Consider the following 16,182-nt stretch of genomic DNA (forward strand, 5'->3'; position numbering starts at 1 on the left):
TGCATTCAGAGAATCGGCCTCCACTGCCTTCTGAGGCAGAGAATTCCACAGATTCACAACTCTCTGACTGAAAAGGTTTTTCCTCATCTCCGTTCTAAATGGCCTACCCCTTATTCTTAAACTGTGGCCCCTTGTTCTGGACTCCCCCAACATTGGGAACATGTTTCCTGCCTCTAACGTGTCCAACCCCTTAATAATCTTATACGTTTCGATAAGATCCCCCCTCATCCTTCTAAATTCCAGTGTATACAAGCCCAGTCACTCCAGTCTTTCAACACATGTCTTTTGGCACAAGGTAGACACAAAGTGCTGGAGTAACTCAGCGGGTCAGGCAGCATCTCACGAGAACATGGATGGACAACATTTCAGGTCGAGACCCTTCTTCAGACTGATTCAATATGAAAAAGAGAAACGTCACCTGTCCACGTTCTCCAGAGATGCTGCCTGACCCGCTGAGATACTCCAGCACTCTGTGTCTACCTTGTGCCCAAAGACAGGTTGGTTGGTAAATACACCATGCTGGAGTAACTCAGCGGGTCAGGCAGCATCTCAAGAGAGAAGGAATGGGTGACATTTTGGGTCGAGACTCGGTTGGTAAATAACAGGCCACTGTAAGTCGTGCAGGTAAGGGTTAGAGACTGAGGTAGTTGATGGGAATGTAGTGAGAACAAAATGGGATTAATGTGGTTTAGCATGGAAACAGGCCCTTCAGCCCACTGAGTCCGCGTCGACCAGTGATCACCCCGTACACTAGCTCTATCCTACACACACTGGGGACAATTTGCAGAAGCCAATTAACCTACAAACCTGTGTCGGAAGGAACTGCAGATGCTGGTTTACACCAAAGATGGACACACATTGCTGGGGTAACTCAGCGGGTCTGGCAGCATCTCTGGAGAGAAGGAATGACCCAAAACGTCACCCATTTCCATCTCTCCAGAGATGCTGCCTGTCCACCATTACAAACCTGCACGTCTTTGGAGTGCGGGGGGAAACCAGGGCACCCGGAGAAAACCCACGCGGTCACAGGGAGAACGTACAAACTCCACACAGACAGCACCCGTAATCAGCGTAAGGGTCTAGTCCTGTGAGCGACAAACACAAATGTAGAAACATAGAAAAATAGGTGCAGGAGTAGGCCATTCGGCCCTTCGAGCCAGCACCGCCATTCAATATGATCATGGCTGATCATTCTCAATCAGTACCCCGGTTCCTGCTTTCTCCCCATACCCCTTGATTCCGTTAGCCCTAATAGAGCTAAATCGAACTCTCAGTATAAGAAAATAACTGCAGATGCTGGTACAAATCGACCTGAAGAAGGGTCTCGACCCGAAACGTCACCCATTCCTTCTCTCCCGAGATGCTGCCTGACCTGCTGAGTTACTCCAGCATTTTGTGAATAAATAAATCTAACTCTCTCTTGAAAACATCCAGTGAATTGGCCTCCGCTGCCTTCTGTGGCAGAAAATTCCACAGATTCACAACTCCCTGGGTGAAAACTGAGATTTCCTCATCTCAGTCCTAAATGGCCGACCGCTTATTCTTAAGCTGAGACCACCCCCCCTGGTTCTGGACTCCCCCCCCCCCCCCCCCACACGCCCCCACCCCACAACATGTTTCTCTTCCTTTGCAGAAAAGCAAAAACCGCTTTGAAAAGGAGCACGAGGAGAGAACCCAGATGTTAAACGACACAAACACAGAACTACAGAGGCTGCAGAGAATGAGAAACACACACACCAGGGGCCTGCAGGTGAGGGGAGGCAGGACGACCTGCAGGCGCTGCAATCCCGAGTGGAAAAAACACAAAGTGCTGGAGGAACTCAGCGGGTCAGGCAGCATCTGCGGAGCGAAGGAATGGGTGACGTTTCGGGTCGCGAGTCAGGGGAGAGGGAATCTTTCTCGGTCCTGGGCCTCCTCCACTGTCAGAACGAGGCCCAGTTCAAAGTGGAGGACTGTGTGTGTCTGTCCTTGTGTGTCTCTGTCGATTTATTGAGGCAAATTGGGACGGTTTCTTCCCAGCTGGCTTCAAGCAGGGGGAAGGGAAGTATCTGTGGAACTAATATCGGTACCATTGAGGCATTAAGGTGTAGACACAAAATGCTGGAGTAACTCAGCGGGTCAGGCAGCATCTCTGGAGAGAAGGAATGGGTGACGTTTCGGGTCGAGACCCTTCTTCAGACATTCCCTTTGAGGCATTAAAGGTAGACCAAAATGCTGGAGTAACTCAGCGGGTCAGGCAGCATCTCTGGAGAGAAGGAATGGGTGACGTTTCGGGTCGAGACCCTTCTTCAGACATTCCCTTTGGGCAAGAGGTACAGAAGTGTGGAAACGCACACCTCCAGATTCAGGGAGAGTTTCTTCCCGGCTGTTATCAGGCAACTGAACCATCCCACCACAACCAGAGAGCAGTGCTGAACTACTATCTACCTCATTGGTGACCCACGGACTATCTTTGATCAGACTTTGTTGGCTTCACCTTGCACTAAACGTTATTCCCTTATCATGTATCTATCTGTACACTGTGGACTGACTGGTTCGCACGCAACAAAAGCTTTTCATTGCCTTTTCTTGCCTCCAGTTCCATGCCCTCTGATGAAGTGTCCTGTCCCGAAACGTCACCCATTCCTTCTCTCCAGAGACGCTGCCTGGCCCGCTGAGTTACTCCAGCACATTGTGTGTTATCTTCGGTGCAGAACAGCATCTACAATTCCTTTCTACACATAACAATTAGAAAACTATTTAGGGCACAGTTTAGTTTCCAGTTCAGTCTAGTTTATTGTCACGTGTACCGAGGTACAGTGAAAAGCTTTTGTTGCGTGCCCACCAGTCAGCGGAAAGACAACACACGATTACAATCGAGCCGTCCACAGTGTACAGCCTGGTAAGTGATAGGTGGATACAGCTGAGCAGGGAGTGTTTGATGGCTGCAATGAGTGACGATGGCTAGAGAGGTAGAAACAAGGAACCGCAGATGCTGGTTAACACAAAAGGATACAAAGTGCTGGAGTAACTCAGCAGGCCAGGCAGCATCTGTGGAGAACGTGGACGGGTGGCGTTTCGGGTCAGGACCCTCCTTCGGACATTGTGGTGGTGGGGGGAGCGAGGAGAGGCAGGACAAAGTGTGGTAGGTAATCGGTGGACACTGGTAAAATGGGGGTCGATGGGCAAAGAACATCCCTTTCTTTCCCCTCCCCACCCCATCCCCCCTCTCCCCATCCCCCCCTCCCCATCCCCCCTCTCCCCATCCCCCCCTTCACTTCTCCCCTCCCCCTCCTCTCCTCTCCACCCCCCCCTCCCCACTTCTCCTCCCCATCCCCCCATCCACCCTCCTTCACCTCTCCCCTCCCCCTCCTTTCACCTCTCCCCTCCCCCTCCTCTCCCCTTCCACCCCTCCCCTCTCCTCCCCACCCTCCCCCTCCCCCCTCTCCTCTCCCCTCCCGCTCCTCTCCTCTCCACCCCTCCCCTCCCCTCCCCATCCGCTCTCCCATTCCCCCTCCCATCCCTCTCCCCATCCCCCCCTCCCATCCCTCTCCCCATCCCCCCCTCCCCATCCCCTCTCCCCCTCCTCTCCTCATCCCCCCTCCCCCTCCTCTCCCCATCCCCCCTCCCCCTCCCCAGCCCCCCTCTCCTCTCCCCTCCCGCTCCTCTCCTCTCCACCCCTCCCCTCTCCTCCCCACCCGCTCCCTCCCCGCCCCTCTCCACACCCCTCCTCCCCATCCCTCCCTCTCCTCTCCCCTCCCCCTCCTCCACTCCTCCCCTCCCCACTTCTCCTCCCCATCCCCCCCATCCCTCCATCCCCATCCCCATTCCCCCGCTCCCCATCCCCCCTCTCCTCTCCCCTCCCTCTCCTCTCCACCCCTCCCCACCCGTCCCCACACCTCCCCCTCCCCTCCCCCTCCCGCTCCTCTCCCCTCCCTCTCCTCCTCTCCACCCCCCCACCCCACCCCTGCCTCTCTCCTCTCCCCTAGCTCCACCATTCCCCCTCTCCCTCCCTCCTTCACCAGCGGTGTATTTGCTGTTTCAGGATCAGCTCTGTACCCTGGAATCGGGCATGGAATCATTCCTGAAGAACAGCTACACACTGGCTGTGGCCGAGGAGAGGCGTCGGTATCGATTTCTTGTTGAGAACCACTTCCACTTGTCCTACTATTTCCTCCGTTTCTACAGCAAGGTTGGCATCAGTACCTCCGAGAGACACATTCTTAGTTCCAGTTTCAGTTTAGTGTTATTGCCACGTGGAAACCTTTTGTATATATGATGTTTGATGGACTGAGTGGGGTGGGGTGGGGGTGGGGTGGCTCCTCCCATGCAGCAGGTGGCGCTGCACAGGACGAAGGGAGATGTTTTGTACATGGTTATCTCTGTCTGTACACAGTGTGCGAGTCAGATTGTGGGGTTGCAGCCATTTTAGTTGTCTTGCTGCCAGCATTGAGTTAATGTAATAAAGACTTCTGTTGTAACTTGAAGACTCGCAAAGTTTCATGCCGGCATAGAACAAGAACACGACAGTTTAGTTTAGTTTAGAGATACAGCGCGGAAACAGGCCCTTCGGCCCACCGAGTCTGCGCCGACCAGCGATCCCCTTGGACACTAGCCCTATCCTAACACTAGGCACATTTTACAATATACCAAAGCCAATTAACCTATGTACCTGCACATCTCTGGAGCGTGGGAGGAAACCGGAGCACCCGGAGGAAACCCACGCGGTCAGGCTGCCTCACGGAGCCAGGTTCGATCCTGACTACAGGTACTGTCTGTACGGAGTTCTCCCCGTGACCTGCGTGGGTTTTCTCCTGGAGCTCCGGTTTCCTCCCAAACTCAAAAGACATGCGGGTTTGTAGGTGAATTGGCTTGGTAAAATTGTAAATCGTCCCTAGTGCGTGCAGGATAGTGCTAGTGTACGGGGATCGCTGGTCGGCGCGGACTCGGTGGGCCGAAGGGCCTGTTTCCGAGCTGCATCTCTAAACTGAACTAAATTAGAGTCGTAGAGTCATCCAGTGTGGAAATGCCCTTTTGGCTCAAATCGTCCCTGCCGACCAAGATGCCCCATCTAAGCTCGCCCCATGTGGTCCATACCCCTCTAAACCTTTCCCGCCCATTCTGCCGTTAACCCTTTCTTCTTCTGGCCCGCTGCAGACTGCAGAAGTACGTGCTGAGGGACGCACTGAAGCCAACACCAAGGCTCTGTGGGGGAGGGCCACAGTCTAGGGTCCTTCCGCTGCTGGACATGGGGGGCAGGGTGTGGTGGAGAGAGACGCCCCTCCAAATAAGGGAAGGGATTCCACGCCAGTGGGCCACATGAGTGGCAAGGGTGGGGGGTAATTATGTGTAATTGGTGTATTGAATGCACAGTGCATTCAGAAAGTATTCAGGCCCCTTCACTTTTTCCACATTTTGTTACGTTGCAGCCTTGTCTTAAAATGGATTAAATTCTTTTTTTTTTAACCATCAATCTACACACGACACCCCATAATATAAAAAAGCGAAAAAAGGTGTTCAGAAATTTTTGCGAATCACGTTTTTGGTGATTTGGTCTGAATACTTATGTAAATGTGATAGGAAAAATAACTGCAGATGCTGGTTCAAATCGAAGGTATTTATTCACAAAATGCTGGAGTAACTCAGCGGGTCAGGCAGCATCTCGGGAGAGAAGGAATGGGTCGAGACCCTTCTTCAGACTGACCCATTCCCTCTCTCCTGAGATGCTGCCTGACCCGCTGAGTTACTCCAGTATTTTGTCCTTCTACGTCAATGTGATATTTCAGTTATTTCTTTTAAATTACTTTGCAAACATTTCTAAACGCCTGTTTTCGCTTTTTAGTGTGGGGTGTTGTGTGTAGATTGATGATTTAAAAAAAAAAGAAGAATTTAATCCATTTTAAAATAAGGCTGTAACGAAGCAAAATGTGGAAAAAGGGAACGGGTCTAAATATTTTCTGAATGCCCTGTGTGTATATAAAGTCTCCGAAAATGTCGGGTGGAGTTGGAATTTAGAAGGATGAGAGGAGATCTTATCGAAACGTATAAGATTATTAAGGGGTTGGACATGTTAGAGGCAGGAAACATGTTCCCAATGTTGGGGGAGTCCAGAACCAGGGGCCACAGTTTAAGAATAAGGGGTAGGCCATTTAGAACTGAGATGAGGAAAAACTTTTTCAGTCAGAGAGTTGTGAATCTGTGGAATTCTCTGCCTCAGAAGGCAGTGGGGGCCAATTCTCTGAATGCATTCAAGAGAGAGCTGGATAGAGCTCTTAAGGATAGCGGAGTCAGGGGATATGGGGAGAAGGCAGGAACGGGGTACTGATTGAGAATGATCAGCCATGATCACATTGAATGGCGCTGCGTACAGGCTCGAAGGGCCAAATGGCCTCCTCCTGCATCTATTGTCTATTGTCTATCGAGTTTTGTAACGAATATGTTTTGTAGATAATTATTTCTCGAATAAAGTATATTTTGAATTAAAAAAAAAAAAAAATAATAATAATTCTTCTGGTCTGCTGCAGGCTCGAGAGGCCCTTCACAACAAGGTGCCGGGGTGGAAAGAACACACTAGCATTGCGGCCGATGGCACTGCCTCGGGCAGGTCCAGCCCGCGCCCGCGCCCGCCCAGCATGGGCGCACCAACCGACTTGGTAACGGCAGAATTGGAAAGGCTATCGATCCCTGCTCCCCCAGGCCAGTGTCACCCCATGATCTGCCAGGCCAGTGTCACCCCATGATCTGCCAGGCCAGTGTCACCCCATGATCTGCCAGGCCAGTGTCACCCCATGATCTGCCAGGCCAGTGTCACTCCCACACCAATGATAGAGTCATAGAGTGATACAGCGTGGAGACAGGCCCAACTTGCCCACACCGCCCAACATGCCCCATCGACGCCACTCCCACCTGCCTGCGTTTGGCCCATATCCCTCCAAACCTGTCCTATCCATGTACCTGTCTAACTGTTTCTTAAAAGTTCCGATAGTCCCTGCCTCAACTGCCTCCCGTTCCATACACCCACCACCTTTTGTGTAAAGAAGGCTCCTATTACATCTTTTCCCCTTCACCTGAAACCTGTGTCCTCTGGTTTTCGATTCCCCTACACTGGGCAAGAGCCTCTGTGCGTCTACCCGATCTATTCCTGTTATGGTTTTTGTACACCTCTATAAGACCCCCCCTCATCCTCATGTGCTCCAGGGAATAGAGTCTCAGCCTGCTCGACCTCTCCCAAAACCTCAGACCCTCGAGTCCTGGCCATGATCTTGTGTTTTCTTGCTCATCGGTGCGGGCTCTGATTTGTCCTGAACCTTTTCATACCTCTAGTTTCTCTCTCCCCTGACTCTCAGTCTGAAGAAGGGTCTCGACCTGAAACGTCACCCATTCCTCCTTCCCCAGAGATGCTGCCTGACCCGCTGAGTTACTCCAGCATTTTGTGTCTATTTTGGACTTTAGACTTTAGAAATACAGCGTGGAAACAGGCCCTTTGGCCCATCAAGTCCGCGCTGATCAGCGATCTGTACACGTTAGCACTATCCTACACACACTAGGGACATTCACAACTTTACCAGAACCAATTAACCTGCAAACCTGCACATCTTTGGGGTGTGGGAGGAAACCAGAGCACCCGGAGAAAACCCACGCAGTTAGTTGGCGTTTGTATATCATATCATCATATATACACAGCCGGAAACAGGCCTTTTCGGCCCACCAAGTCCGTGCCGCCCAGCGATCCCCGTACATTAACACTATCCTACACCCACTAGGGACAATTTTTACATTTACCCAGCCAATTAACCTACATACCTGTACGTATTTGGAGTGTGGGAGGAAACCGAAGATCTCGGAGAAAACCCACGCAGGTCACGGGGAGAACGTACAAACTCCTTACAGTGCAGCACCCGTAGTCAGGATCGAACCTGAGTCTCCGGCGCTGCATTCGCTGTAAAGCAGCAACTCTACCGCTGCGCCACCGTGCCGTGTAGTGTTCAATGGCCTGATGGTTGCTGGGAAGAAGCTGCCCCTGAACCTGGACAACTCATTGACTGACTGACTTGATTAATTTGATTTGATTGCCTGTGATTGATTGATTGACCGACTGACCGACTAACTGATTGATTGTAGACACAAAATGCTGGAGTAACCCAGCAGGTCAGGCAGCATCTCTGGAGAGAAGGAATGGGTGACGTTTCAGGTCGAGACCCTTTTTCAGGGTCTCGACCCAAACTGATTGATTGATTGCCTGACCGTTTGATATGATTGATATGATTAATAGATTGGAATTGATTGAATGATTGGATTGGATTGATTGGATTTGATTTGATTGCAATTGATTTGATTGATTGAATTATTGATTGATCGCTTCGATTGATCATGATGGTGCTTCGATCGATTGTCACGTAACAATTCACTGCTGAAAACAAGTGGATTGCGAGCCAAGAATCCTGCAAATTGACAGATTTTCTCTTCCCTCTCCCCCTCCTCTCTCCCCGTCTCTCTCCCCATCGCTCCCCCCTCCTCTCCTCCTCCTCTCCCCCCTCCTCTCTCCCCCCTCCTCTCCCCCCTCCCTCCTCTCCCCCCTCCTCTCCCCCTTCCTCTCCCCCTTCCTCTCCCCCCTCCTCTCTCCCCTCCTCCTCACTCCCCCCTCCACTCTCCCCCCCTCCACTCTCCCCCTTCCACTCTCCCCCCCTCCTCTCTCCCCCTCCTCTCTCCCCCCTCCTCTCCTCCTCCTCTCCCCCCCTCCTCTCCCCCCCTCCTCTCTCCCCCTCCTCTCTCCCCCCTCCTCTCCCCCCCTCCTCTCTCCCCCCTCTCTCCCCCTCCTCTCCCCCCTCCTCTCTCCCCCCTCCTCTCCCCCTCCTCTCCCCCTCCTCTCCCCCTCCTCTCTCCCCTCCTCTCTCCCCCCCTCCTCTCTCCCCCCTCTCCCCCTCCTCTCTCCCCCTCCTCTCTCCCCCCCTCCTCTCTCCCCCTCCTCTCTCCCCCTCCTCTCTCCCCCTCTCTCCCCCTCTCTCCCCCCTCCTCTCCCCCCTCCTCTCTCCCCCCTCTCTCCCCTCCTCTCTCCCCCCTCTCTCCCCTCCTCTCTCCCCCTCCTCTCTCCCCCTCCTCTCCCCCCTCCTCTCCCCCCTCCTCTCTCCCCCTCCTCTCTCCCCTCCTCCTCTCTCCCCCCTCCTCTCTCCCCCTCCTCTCTCCCCCTCCTCTCTCCTCCCTCCTCTCTCCCCCTCCTCTCTCCCCCCCCTCTCTCCCCCCTCTCCCCCTCCTCTCTCCCCCTCCTCTCTCCCCCCTCCTCTCTCCCCCTCCTCTCTCCCCCTCTCTCCCCCTCCTCTCCCCCCTCCTCTCTCCCCCCTCTCTCCCCTCCTCTCTCCCCCTCTCTCCCCTCCTCTCTCCCCTCCTCTCCCCCTCCTCTCTCCCCCTCCTCTCTCCCCCTCCTCTCTCCCCCTCCTCTCTCCCCCTCCTCTCCCCCCTCCTCTCCCCCCTCCTCTCCCCCTCCTCTCCCCCTTCCTCTCCCCCCGCTCTCCCCTCCTCTCTCCCCTCCTCTCTCCCCTCCTCTCCCCCCTCCTCTCCTCCCTCCTCTCTCCCCTCCTCTCTCCCCCCCTCTCTCCCCTCCTCTCTCCCCCTCCTCTCTCCCCCCTCCTATCTCTCCCCCCCTCTCTCACCCCCTCTCTCCCCCCTCTCCCCCCTCTCTCCCCTCCTCTCCCCTCCTCTCCCCCCTCCTCTCCCCCTCCTCTCTCCCCCTCCTCTCTCCCCCCTCCTCTCTCCCCCTCCTCTCTCCCCCTCTCTCCCCCTCTCCCCCCTCCTCTCCCCCCTCCTCTCTCCCCCCTCTCTCCCCTCCTCTCTCCCCCTCTCTCCCCCTCTCTCCCCTCCTCTCTCCCCTCCTCTCCCCTCCTCTCCCCCCTCCTCTCTCCCCCTCCTCTCTCCCCCTCCTCTCTCCCCCCTCCTCTCTCCCCCCTCCTCTCTCCCCCCTCCTCTCTCCCCCCTCCTCTCTCCCCCCTCTCCCCCTCCTCTCCCCCCTCTCCCCCTCCTCTCTCCCCCTCCTCTCTCCCCCTCCTCTCTCCCCTCCTCCTCTCTCCCCCCTCCTCTCTCCCCCCTCCTCTCTTCCCCTCCTCTCTCCCCCTCCTCTCTCCCCCTCCTCTCTCCCCTCCTCTCTCCCCCTCCTCTCTCCCCCTCCTCTCTCCCCCTCCTCTCTCCCCCTCCTCTCTCCCCCTCCTCTCTCCCCTCCCCTCTCTCCCCCCTCCTCTCTCCCCCCTCCTCTCTCCCCCCCTCCTCTCTCCCCCCTCCTCTCCCCCCCCCTCTCCCCCCCCCCCCCCCACAGACCGAGGCCGCCAACATCGACACCGTTTCCAGGCGCAGTTTTCTCCCAAGCCCTCAGCCTTCCCGGCATGAGATGAATGGAGGTGGCCTGTTACCATTCACAAACTCCGAGCCGAGCAGACCAGGAGACAGGAGCCCCTCAATGAGTGAGACACTTTAACCCTCCGGGATGGCGGGACGGTCACGCGAGGAAAGACTGGGCTTGTATTCACCGGAATTTAGAAGGATGAGAGGGGATCTTATAGAGACATATAAAATTATAAAAGGACTGGACAAGCTAGACGCAGGAAAAATGTTCCCAATGTCGGGGGGAGTCCAGAACCAGGGGCCACACACAGTCTAAGAATAAAGGGGAGGCCATTTAAAACTGAGACGAGAAAAAACGTTTTCACCCAGAGAGTTGTGAACCTGTGTCCTCCGGTCCTCGATTCCCCTACTCTGGGCAAGAGACTCTGTGCATCTACCCGATCTATTCCTCCCATGATTTTACACACCTACGACCAGATCACCCCTCATCCTCCTGCGCTCCAAGGAATAGAGACTGCTCAACCTCTCCCTGTATCAGCCCCACACAGATATTGATTGCTTCTTTCATCAAATGCAGAGACAGGTTTCTTAATTACACAACCACCGTTGCATAAATTACCCCAGACAAAAACGTCTTGTTTTCAGATTAGGCAGGAATGCACAGATCGCAAGACGTGAAATCCCACTCCAAAGTTCTGCCGTACAAAATATTGGCTGGGACTCCAATATTTTATAGCCCGAATACCCGATCTATTCCTCTCATGATTTTATACACCTCAATAAGATTATCCCTCATCCTCCTGCGCTCCAGGGAATGGAGTCCCAGCCTGCTCGACCCCTCCCAAAAGCTCAGGCCCTCGAGTCCTGGCAAGGATCTTGTGTTTTCCTGGTCATCTCTGCCGGCTCTGGTTTGTTCCGAGCCAGCCAGCCTGCCCCAGGTTCCCAGCCTGCTCAACCTCTCCCTGCAGCTCACGCCCCCAAGAGTCAAGAGTGTTTCATTGTCATACGAGACCAAGTGAACCCGTTGGGTCGTTTAAGAAGAAAAATAACCAAAATCTGTGAGTTGATAGATGGGATATATTCTGCATTTTATTGGAAATGAAGTCTGTCTGAAGAAGGGTCCCGACCCGAAACGTCACCCATTCCTGTGGAATTCTCTGCCACAGAGGGTAGTTGAGGCCAGTTCATTGGCTATATTTAAGAGGGAGTTAGATGTGGCCCTTGTGGCTAAAGGGGTCAGGGGGTATGGAGAGAAGGCAGGTACGGGATACTGAGCTGGATGATCAGCCATGATCATATTGAATGGCGGTGCGTACAGGCTCGAAGGGCCGAATGGCCTACTCCTGCACCTATTTTCTATGTTTCTATGCTTCTCTCCTGAGAAGCTGCCTGACCTGCTGAGTTACTCCAGCATTTTGTGAATAAATACCTGCATTTTATTGGTATCATCACACATACAGTTCCCCCAAAACACTTCTTATTATCATATTATTAACGAGACCCTTCTTCAGACCAAAGATACTAGAGGAGCAAGATAAACCACTCGACCCTAAAAACCGTAGCACGACAAGCCGCCATTTTAGTAAGCGGAAACTTGCAGAAACATTTAAAAAGAAAAATAATAAAAATCTGTGAGTGGATAGATGAGATATATTCTGCATTTTTATGGTATCATCACACATACTGTTCTCCCAAAACACTGATTACACTGCGAGAGGCAGAGTGAACTTGGTCTTGGCGGGTTTTGCTTACTAAAATGGCGGCCGTTACGCTCCTTTGCGTACTACTCAGTATAGGCGATTTCAATGGAGTGGTCCATCTTGCTCCTCTAGTATCTTTGGTAAAGGCATTGATGTGTACTATTTGTAATTGCTTCAGCTTGCTGGGTCCAGGAAAGATCTTCGGAAATACGCACGATGACCCAGGAATTTGGCGAGCCTGCGTTCTGTTTACCGGTTGTAACGTTGGTTCCATCTCCCCCCCCAGGACCGGGCTCGTTTGGGGGCCAGTCGCCGGGGCCGAGGGGGGACCGAGTCGGCGCGCTGACCGGCGCTCGCGTCCAGGCTGTCATCTCCCACGCCGCCGTGCGAAACCAAAGCATGCTCAACTTCGAGAAAGGAGACATCGTCACCATCCTGGTTCCGGAGACCAAGAACGGCTGGCTGTTCGGAAAGCTGGAAGGGTCAGCGAAGTACGTCGTCCCCCGTAGATCGATACTTGGGTTTTGGTTTCGAGAGGCCGGCGCGCGGAAACAGGTCCTTCGGCCCACCGGTTCCGCGCCGACCGGCGATCCCCGCTCACTACCACTATCCTACACACACTGGGGACAATTTACATGTATACCAAGCCAATTAACCTACAAACTTGGGGTAGACACCAAATGCTGGAGTCACTCAGCGGGTCAGGCAGCATCTCTGGAGAGAAGGAATGGGTGACGTTTCCTCTGAAGAAGGGTCTCAACCCGCAACGTCACCCATTCCTTCTCTCCAGAGATGCTGCCTGACCCGCTGAGTGACTCCAGCATTTCATGTCTACCTTCGATTTAAACCAGCATCTGGAGTTTTTTCTTCCCCTACACAACCTACAAACCTGCACGTCTGTGGGAGGAAACCGGAGCACTGGGTCACGGGGAGAACGTGCAAACTCCGTACAGACAGCACCCGCAGTCAGGATTGAACCCGGGTCTCCGGCGCTGTGAGGCAGCAACTCTACCGCTGTGCCACCCTGTCAGAGGTGAAGATGCTTCTAATTTCGGCTTCGTTGAATGTTGACACCTTCATGGTCTTTGTTCCCACAGGCAGGGCTGGTTCCCACATTCATTCGTGCAACCTTTACAAGAAGAGGTCCAGACACTCAGGTATTTGTGTCATTGGGTATTTGGCGGGTCGGGTGTTGGTTTGAACGCCCCACTTGTTCAGTTTAGTTTATTGTCACGTGTACCGAGGTACAGTGAAAAGCTTTTGTTGCGTGCCAACCGGTCAGCGGAAAGACAACACACGATTACAATCGAGCCGTCCACAGTGTACAGATAGATACATGATAAGGGAATAACGTTTAGTGCAAGGTGAAGCCAACAAAGTCCGATCAAAGATAGTCCGTGGGTCACCAATGAGGTGGATAGTAGTTCAGCACTGCTCTCTGGTTGTGGTGGGATGGTTCAGTTGCCTGATAACAGCCGGGAAGAAACTCTCCCTGAATCTGGAGGTGTGCGTTTTCACACTTCTGTACCTCTTGCCCGATGGGAGAGGGGAGAAGAGGGAGTTGGTTGTCGTTTACAGCTCAGTCTGCAACTTGCCTGATGGACGTGGCTGTAAAACACAGATGGATGTTTAGTTTGAAGATAGACACAAAATGCTGGGGCAACTCAGCGGGACTGGCAGCATCTCTGGGGAGAACGAATAGGTGACGTTTCGGGTCGAGACCCTTCAGTTTAGTTTTTTAGTTTAGTTCAGAGATAGTGCACAGAAACAGGCCCTTCGGCCTACCGAGTCCGTGCCGCCCAGCGATCCCCACACACTAACACTATCCTGCACACCCAAGGGGCAATTTATCATTTTCACCGAAGCCAAATAACCTGCAACCATGTACGTCTTTGGAGTGTGGGAGGAAGCAGGTGATACCACAGGTCACGGGGAGAACGTACAAACTCCGTACAGACAAGCAGCCGTGGTCAGGATCGAACCCGTGTCCCTGGCGCTGTGAGGCAGCAACTCTACCGCTGCGCCACCGTGCCGCCCTTAATCATTGTGAGATCCTTGTTTCTGAGATCATGTACCAGGTTCCCCTTTGATTTCATGGTTTAGTTTGGTTTGGTTTATCATCATATCATATCATATATCTACAGCCGGAAACAGGCCTTTTCGGCCCTCCAAGTCCGTGCCGCCCAGTGATCCCCGCACATTAACACTATCCTACACCCACTAGGGACAATTTTTACATTTACCCAGCCAATTAACCTACATACCTGTACGTCTTTGGAGTGTGGGAGGAAACCGAAGATCTCGGAGAAAACCCACGCAGGTCACGGGGAGAACGTACAAACTCCTTACAGTGCAGCGCCCGTAGTCAGGATCGAACCTGTGTCTCCGGCGCTGCATTCGCTGTAAAGCAGCAACTCTACCGCTGCGCTACCGTGCCGCAGTTTAGTTTAGAAACACAGCATGGAAGCATGGCTTCGGCCTACCGAGTCCGTGCCGGCCAGCGATCCCCGCACACTAACGCTATTGTGCACACACTAGGGACAATTTACACTTATACCAAAGTCAATTAACCTACAAACCCGCACTTCTTTGGGTGGAAGAGTTTGGGGCAACGTGAGAGGGGTTATGGACACAGAATTGGCACGGGATCTCTGGTTTCCTCCCACACTCCAAAGACGTGCAGGTTTGTAGGTTAATTGGCTTCGGTAAAAATTGTAAATTGTCCCTAGTGTGTGTGGGATAGTGCTGGTGTGCGGGGATCGCTGGTCGGCACGGACTCGGTGGGCCGAAGGGCCTGTTTCCGCGCTGTATCTCTAAATTAAACTAACATGCATCTGTGTTTTACAGTCACCTCCATCAGAGAAGTTGCAGTCTGAGCTGTAAACCTCAACCAATGTCTCTCATTGAGTGATACAGTGTGGAAACAGGCCCTTCAGCTAGTGTTGCCAACTGCCCCGTATTAGCCGGGACATCCCGTATTTTGGGCTGAATAGATTTGTCCCGTACGGGTCCGCCCTTGTCCCGTATTAGGCCCGGGGGGTGGTGTTGTAGGCCCGGACAGTGTGGGCCCGGACAGTGTGGGCCCAGACAGTGTGGGCCCGGACAGTGTGGGCCCGGACAGTGTGGGCCCGGACAGTGTGGGCCCGGACAGTGTGGGCCCGGACAGTGTGGGCCCGGACAGTGTGGGCCCGGACAGTGTGGGCCCGGACAGTGTGGGCCCGGACAGAGGTTGCGTAGCAACCCGCCTCCCGGCCCAGGCGGCCGCCATTGGTGGAGCGGGAGCACGTGGCCGCTGGCTGGGTGAGGTCATGTGGGGCGCGGGGCGGTGACGTCACCTTGTCCCTTATTTGGGAGTGAGATAGTTGGCATCCCCTACCTTCGGCCCGCCCCGCCCCATCCTGTGCTCTCCCTCACGCAGGCCGTTTATGGCGAGGAGTGGGCGCAGCACGGAGAACCTGCTGGACCCCAAGGACTACATGTTGCCGTCGGTGGACTACAGGAACCCGTCGGCCGGCGTGCCCCCCCACCCGCCACCGCTGCCCCATGGAACCTCCAGGAGTCAGAGCCCCACCCCACCAGACCTCAGGAGCAGGCGGGGCAGCACCATCAGTCTGGCCGTGTCAGAGAGCGGACAGAGCAGGGTGAGTATGGACAGTGGGTGGCCCACCCCCTCACACACAGTGGGCAGCCCACACCCCCTCACACACAGTGGGCAGCCCACACCCCCTCACACACCCCCTCCCACACCCCCTCCCACACCCCCTCCCACACCCCCTCCCACACCCCCTCCCACACCATCCTCCCACACTCCCTCCCACACCCCCTCCCACACCCCCTCCCACACCCCCTCCCACACCCCCTCCCACACCCCCTCCCACACCCACCCCCCCTCCCACACCCCCCTCCCACACCCCCCTCCCACACCCCCCTCCCACACCATCCTCCCACACCATCCTCCCACACTCCCTCCCACACCCCCTCCCACACCCCCTCCCACACTCCCTCCCACACCCCACCAGCTGCAGAAACATAGAAAGTAGGTGCAGTAGTAGGCCACTCGGCCCTTCGAGCCAGCACCGCCAATCAATATGATCTCGGCTGATCATCCACAATCAGTACCTACCCCGTTCCTGCTTTCTCTCAGTATCCCTTGATTCCATTAGCCCGAAGAGCT

At 54.4% G+C, this 16,182-nt stretch overlaps 1 protein-coding gene across 1 annotated transcript in view; it reads left to right on the top strand.

Annotated features, from left to right (window-relative positions):
- Nucleotides 1-16,182, top strand: part of LOC144611545 (BAR/IMD domain-containing adapter protein 2-like 2) — a 45,897-nt gene that overhangs the window by 16,179 nt on the left and 13,536 nt on the right. The window contains exons 7-13 of the mRNA XM_078430692.1: nucleotides 1,634-1,750; nucleotides 4,025-4,171; nucleotides 6,504-6,632; nucleotides 10,283-10,427; nucleotides 12,295-12,499; nucleotides 13,106-13,161; nucleotides 15,411-15,649. Coding sequence (XP_078286818.1) covers nucleotides 1,634-1,750; nucleotides 4,025-4,171; nucleotides 6,504-6,632; nucleotides 10,283-10,427; nucleotides 12,295-12,499; nucleotides 13,106-13,161; nucleotides 15,411-15,649 — 1,038 coding nt within the window. The remainder of the gene's footprint in view (nucleotides 1-1,633; nucleotides 1,751-4,024; nucleotides 4,172-6,503; nucleotides 6,633-10,282; nucleotides 10,428-12,294; nucleotides 12,500-13,105; nucleotides 13,162-15,410; nucleotides 15,650-16,182) is intronic.

Source organism: Rhinoraja longicauda, chromosome 40, assembly GCF_053455715.1.
Source record: "Rhinoraja longicauda isolate Sanriku21f chromosome 40, sRhiLon1.1, whole genome shotgun sequence".
Lineage (NCBI taxonomy): Eukaryota > Metazoa > Chordata > Chondrichthyes > Rajiformes > Arhynchobatidae > Rhinoraja > Rhinoraja longicauda.